At 35.7% G+C, this 6,748-nt stretch overlaps 1 protein-coding gene across 2 annotated transcripts in view; it reads right to left on the bottom strand.

The window, feature by feature from the left end:
* The window catches only part of CUBN (cubilin), a 305,685-nt gene that overhangs the window by 215,341 nt on the left and 83,596 nt on the right, over positions 1–6,748 (bottom strand). For both annotated transcript variants that reach the window (XM_037739008.1, XM_017529781.2), the window contains exons 23-24: positions 1,990–2,182; positions 504–664 (exon numbers count right to left, since the gene is read on the bottom strand). In XM_037739008.1, coding sequence (XP_037594936.1) covers positions 504–664; positions 1,990–2,182 — 354 coding nt within the window. The remainder of the gene's footprint in view (positions 1–503; positions 665–1,989; positions 2,183–6,748) is intronic.

Below are 6,748 nucleotides of genomic sequence, written 5' to 3'. Positions count from 1 at the left end.
TTGAGACGGAGTCTCACGGGGTCACCCAGGGCTGGAGTGCAACCTCTGCCTCCCAGATTCAAGCAATTCTCCTACCTCAACCTCCCCAGTAGCTGAGATTACAGGCACCCGCCACCATGTCTGGCTAATTTTCATATTTTTAGCAGACGGGGTTTCACCATGTTGGCCAAGCTGTTTTGGAACTCCTGACCTCAGTTGATCCACATGCCTCAGCCTCCCAAAGTGTTTGGGAGTACAGGCATGAGCCACAGCACCCTGCCTCAATTTTCATTAATGCAATTTCCATATTCTAACCAGGATAACCAGCTTGATAAAAAGAAACTAGAACTTTCTCCCTTTGTCCATTAAAAAGAAATGGCTGCTAATTTAAAAATATTTGCAATATTGAAGTTTAAATACAGCTGGGCAAAAATGGACAAATGATGGACAGAGCGTGACAATCCCCGAATCAAGAAACCAATCAGATTGGCTTCTCCAATAAAAGACAGCTCTTTGCCATTTACCTGTTGATGATCCATCCCAGTAAGCTGAGAATCCAGACCTTGTGACTATTTGGTCACTCTTAAATTTTAACCATAGTTTGTTACTATGAGAGATGATTGTTGGAGGTAGATTTGAGCCATGGAATATTCCAAGGGATGGTGATCTTTCATAGCCTCCATCTCTGGCAGAATACAGAAATTAACATTTATTGGGTTACTGAGAATATTACTGTATTAACATTTAACATAATTTGAACTTTGGGACTGCAAACATTAGCATTTTATCAGATGAAGCAACTTCTCTCAAACACTACGCTTAGTTTACAAAACACAATTTTAAGTTTTAAATTTTATTAAATGGTATTTGAATAACTTAATAAACAATAACTATCATTCATGGTTGGCAAGGTATTTTATATAACCAATTGCAAACTGAGACAATGTGTTTAATCTTCACCCTCTCAAATAAAGCCTCTGACAAATGTGTTAGAGGAAACAGGATAAACTATACTTATTAAAAATATAAACATATTTCTTTATTTTACTAAGAATCCTTAAATGTTTTCCTCCTGCTTTGGAAATTTTTGAAATTCAATACATCATATTTGACATATTTAGCAAAATTCTGGAAATAATTTTTTTCCTAAAAACTTCTGGGGTCTTAAATCTAGTTTATTATCTGTCGCTTTTTCAAACAAACAACAAAAAAAGGGATTTATTCAACAACAAAGTCCAGTGAGTAACTGCTGTAAATTAAGAAAATTAATGTCATTTTAGCAATGATAGAGTCCAATTATGATTTATTATTTTAATACTTTACTTTGAATTTTAGAATAAGATTTATTACAAAATATAAGATTCCAGATTTAAAATCCCAAACAAAAAAATTTGATATAGATGCCCATCAGAATGATTAGCCTAATTTAACTCAAAGTAGTGGTATAGAGAGACAACAGAGATAGTAACATATAAGTTAACTGACTTTTCTGCAAATATAACTTTTTAAATACATTCTTTCAAAGTGACAATAAGAAAAGAATAATGTACTGAAAGTCACAAGTCTAGACTTTTATTATCTGAACACAAAAACTTTGTGAAAACTTTAAGATTGGTATCCTGCCATCATTTCATAGTATAATTAGATTAAATGAACAGCAAACAGCCTAAAATTTAAATTGATTTTACATAATCAGGGTAGGTATTCAGCAGTAGCAAGTTACGTCATTTCAGAATAGTAGCACATCTGTTTCTTTGCCCAAATAAAATCTGGAGTCTATTTTCAAGTATTTCCAATAAATAAATCACTTCAAAATAACCACTGAATCTTACACAATTTCTGTATTTCTCCTAAGTCAGGCTCCAAATGACAAACTTTATTTCTTGCAGGAAAGTGCACAGCAGGGAGCTTTACAGAGAATTTCCAAATTTTTCCTTAATCTTCCAAGGAAAGATTATTAATGAGAATAAACAGTAAAAAGATTATAATGAAATAAATAAAAATGTTTACCTGATTTCCAGAAAATCTGTATAAATGTTTTCACCAATGGCATCCTCCAAGGAGAAGTTTGTGAAGCGCATTGCAATCTGTTGGCCAGTTCTCACTGTGATCCTATAAATGCATTCCCAGTTGTTGGGGTAATTATTGGGGAAGTTTGGAGACGTTAATGTCCCAGAATCATCTGTGTAGTCTTGCAAACATGCTGTGAACAGAAAGAGATCACAAGATAAAAGATAGAAAATATTGTTACATTTATAATACATCCACTTATATGTAATTCATTAATTTGTGCCTATAATTTATTTTCAATACACTATTCTGGAATGTGCAAATAAAGATTTCATTTTGAAACAAAAAGTTTTCGTAACCTTAAAGACAAAATAATTACCAACAGCAAATCTAAGCTATGGAATGGAAATTGTTACATGTATCTTGAGTAAACAATCCTTTAAGCCTTGGAAATGTTACTTCTTTCTAATCCCTACAAATTACCATAAACATTAAAAAGTAGGATCCACTGCAGAAATCATAGAGAGGGCCTAGAAATAATTCAGTCTTGTCTTTTCCTAAGCTTGCTTTAAAGTGGTTTTCACCAAAGCATGTATTTATGAGAAGTGACAAAGCAGGTACCTCCACCATAGGAGGGGCCCAGGCTCAAGGATCAGATGATCTTGAATAAAAATCCTCTCAAACACTGACAGGATCTGCAACTTTGGGTGAGTTACTGTACTTCTCTAAGCCTTTAGTTCTCACATCTCTCAAATGAAGGTGTTGCTACCTTTGAGTGCAGGTTTAAGAGACACTCTTGGTGGGAGTGTAAATTAGCTCAACCATGTGGAAGGCAGTGTGGTAATTCCTCAAGGATCTAGAACTAGAAATACGATTTGACCCAACAATCCCATTACTGGGTATATACCCAAAGGATTGTAAATCATTCCATTATAAAGACACATGCACACATACGTTTATTGTGGCACTGTTCACAGTAGCAAAGACCTGGAACCAACCCAAATGCCAATGATGATAGCCTGGATAAAGAAAATGTGACACATAGATACCATGGAATACTATACAGCCATAAAAAAGGATGAGTTCATGTTCTTTGCAGGGACATGGATGAACCTGGAAACCATCATTCTCAGCAAACTGACACAAGGAGAGAAAACCAAACACCACATGTTCTCCTTCGTAAGTGGGTGTTGAACAATGAGAACACATGGATACAGGGAGGGGAACATAACACACTGGAGCCTGTAGGGGGTTGGGGGACTAGGGGAGGGATAGCAGGGGGTGGGGAGATTGGGGAGGGATAGCATTAGGAGAAATACCTAATGTAAATTATGGGGTAATGGATGCAGCAAACCACCATGGCATGTGTATACCTATGTAGCAAACACGTATGTTCTGCACATGTGCCCCAGAACTTAAAGTATAATAAATAAATTTTTTTTTTTGAGACAGAGTCTTGCTCTGTCGCCAGGCTGGAGTGCAATGGCGCAATCTCAGCTCACTGCAACTTCTGCCTCTGGGTTCAAGTGATTCTTCCACCTCAGTCCTCCGAGTAGCTGGGACCACAGGCACGTGCCACCATGCCCGGCTATTTTTTGTATTTTTAGTAGAGACGGGGTTTCACCATGTTGGCCAGGATGGTCTCGATCTCTTGGCCTCATGATCCGCCCACCTCAGCCTCCCAAAGTGCTGGGATTACAGGCGAATAAATAAATTTTTAATAAAAGAAAGAAAAGGCCGGGCGCGGTGGCTCACGCCTGTAATCCCAGCACTTTGGGAGGCCAAGGCGGGTGGATCACGAGGTCAAGAGATCGAGACCATCCTGGTCAGCACGGTGAAACCCCGTCTCTACTAAAAATACAAAAAATTAGCTGGGCATGGTGGTGCGTGCCTGTAATCCCAGCTACTCAGGAGGCTGAGACAGGAGAATTGCCTGAACCCAGGAGGCGGAGGTTGCGGTGAGCCGAGATCGGGCCATTGCACTCCAGCCTGGGTAACATGAGTGAAACTCCGTCTCAAAAAAAAAAAAAAAAAAAAAAAACTGAACAAAATATTGGACAATCTAGTGCAAGATTGGGATTCTTGACAGAAAGGAAATGCATGATGTATGACTCTTTACTTCTTTGGCTTTCTACCTGGGCAGAATTTCCTGACCACAGAAGAAAGCTGAAGCCCAGGTAGTGAATGACAGTCCTACTGAGCTGCTGATGCAAAGATTAGGGTTGCCAAAGCAGCTGGAACCACAAAAAATTCTCCAGAGAGGAAGAAGCGTATATAGAGGAAAGCAATGAATCTGAGTAGGACTCCTCCTCTATTCTTAGCTAAGCCCGGGCTGAGAATACATAAAGCAAGACTTCAAAAAGCATGTCAGACAGGAGCTGCTACTAGGTTGGAAACAGAAATAAGATCTTAAAGGTCAAGGCAATTCTGAGAGACTAATTTAGAGTTCTCTCCCATCCTCAAATAGGCATATCTCCTTAACACCTCGGGTATCCAAATGAGACACCTAAATGGCCATATCTTACAAGTGAAGACCCTGGACAAGAGGAGGCCTCTCTAGAACTTCCCTACCAAAGGATAAGGCTTAACAGGACCTGCAATAATCATAGAAGTTGGAGGTTGAGACCTACCAAGTTAGAGGGAATCAGGAAACAGGGACTTTCACAAATATTCTTTAGGAAGTAAAAATACAAACTTTGCAGATACGAAGCAAGATATCAAACTAGCTTCAGAAAAAGATCAGAGAATACAGTGTCTATGACACATAATTTACCCACATGATATGGGACACTCATATCATATCACGTTCTAACCTATCATATCTACTATAAAATCCAAAATTACCACACGTTTTTAAAAATGAGAAAATATGAATCAAGACAAGAAAAAAAAGTGATCAATAGTCAAGAAAAATGTGGTCATAGTCAAGAAAAAAAGTGATCTTGTGATTCAAAGATGATCCAGGTGTTAGATTCAAAAGACAAAGACTTTAAAGCAGCTATTCAAAATATATTCAAAGACTAAAGAAAAAGCCTTAAAAAGTAAGCAGATAAGAAATTCTGGCCAAAAAAGGGTGGAAATTATTAAAAGAAATCATGGAAATTATATAACTTAGCACTAATTGAAATTAAAACTTCACGATGAGTTTAATAGTAAACTGTAGTAGAAGAAATAAAAGGCCAGTAAACTTCAATATGTACAAATAGACCTAATTTAACCCAAAGAACAAAGAGAAAAGAACTGCAGGAAAATGAGCAGATATTCAAAAACCAAGGAAAAACAACAAATAGGTTAACACACATACAATTAGAGAACCAGAAGGAGAAGAGAATAAAAGTGGGTCAAAAAACAGAAGGATATAATGGCGAAAATTCTCCTAAACTTTATGAAAAATGTCTAGTAAGACATAGGAGTTCAGTCAATACTAATCAGGAGCAACAAAAGAAAACTACACTTGGACACATCAAAGTGAATCTATTAGAAAACTGAAAGAAGGGAAACACAGGAGCAAGACGGGTAAAAAAAAAAAACATATCACATACAGGGACATTATGATATGGATGACAGCTGGCTTCCAATCAGGAACAATGGAGGCAAGAAGAAAATGGAACACATTTTTAAAATGTTGAGATGGAGAAAAAAAGATTTAAATATTCAGCAAAACTACTTTTAAAAAAAATGACAGTGTAACATTTTTGATAAACAGAAGCTAAAATCATTTGTCATTAGAAGACTTGTGCTGTATGAAATAATAACATCCATCAGGCCAGAGGAAAATGATACAAGTGGAAAATATCTCCAAGAAGGAATGAAGAACCCTGGAAATGATAAATAATTGCATAAATATAAATGCTAGGCTTTCTTTTCATTACCTCCTTAAAAGAGAATTAGTGATTTAAAGCAAAAATAATATTAAGGTGAATTTATAATATAGAGAGAAGTAAAAGATAGAACTCAAACAGCACACAGGAGGACAGGTAGATGGAATTACACTAATATGAGATTATTACATTTGCAAAGTATAAAGGGCAATGTGTGTAATATGAAGAAATCAGGTAGGAATTAGAAGGTATGAAATGTAAAGCAGCTGATTATTAACTCTAAGAAAATTTGCACATAAGTTAAGGAGTATATTTTTAGCCCTAGAGCAAAAATACAAAAAAAAAAAAAAGGTATCATTAAAAAGACAATGAAGAAAATAGAATATTAAAAATATTCTGTAAACCAACATGAAGACAGAATAATGGCAACATAAAAAGAGACAAACAACACAACTACCAGAATGGAATGTTAAATTCAACCATGTCAATAATTACATTAGTTGTAAATAGTCTAAACACTTCAGCTAAAACACAGAAAAAGCAGGAACCAATTATATGTTTTTTACTACACAAGCACATTATATAAAATGGCACCATCATATATAATGGTAAAATTAAGCTATAAGTAAAAGAATGAAAAAAGATATACCATATGAACAGCAAATATAAGAAAGCTGATATCATGAAAATAATATCAAACAAAAGTGACTTCAAGAAGGAGGATATTATTAGATTTATAGAAAGACATTTCATAATGACACAGGGGATGATTTATCAGTAAAACATAATAATCCTCAATGTGCATGCACAAAATAATAGTTTCAAAATACATGAAGGCAAATGAAAAGGCAAAAATTAAAGAAAAAAATAAAACCATGATCAGAGTTGAAGATTTTAACACCTTTCTCTCAGTAACCGAAAACAAAACAGGTAAAAAT

The sequence above is a fragment of the Cebus imitator genome, unplaced genomic scaffold (genome assembly GCF_001604975.1).
Source record: "Cebus imitator isolate Cc_AM_T3 unplaced genomic scaffold, Cebus_imitator-1.0 Scaffold61, whole genome shotgun sequence".
Classification (NCBI taxonomy): Eukaryota; Metazoa; Chordata; class Mammalia; order Primates; family Cebidae; genus Cebus; species Cebus imitator.
The sequence above is the reverse complement of the archived record's forward strand: the minus strand, read 5'-3'. Positions and strand labels throughout refer to the sequence as shown.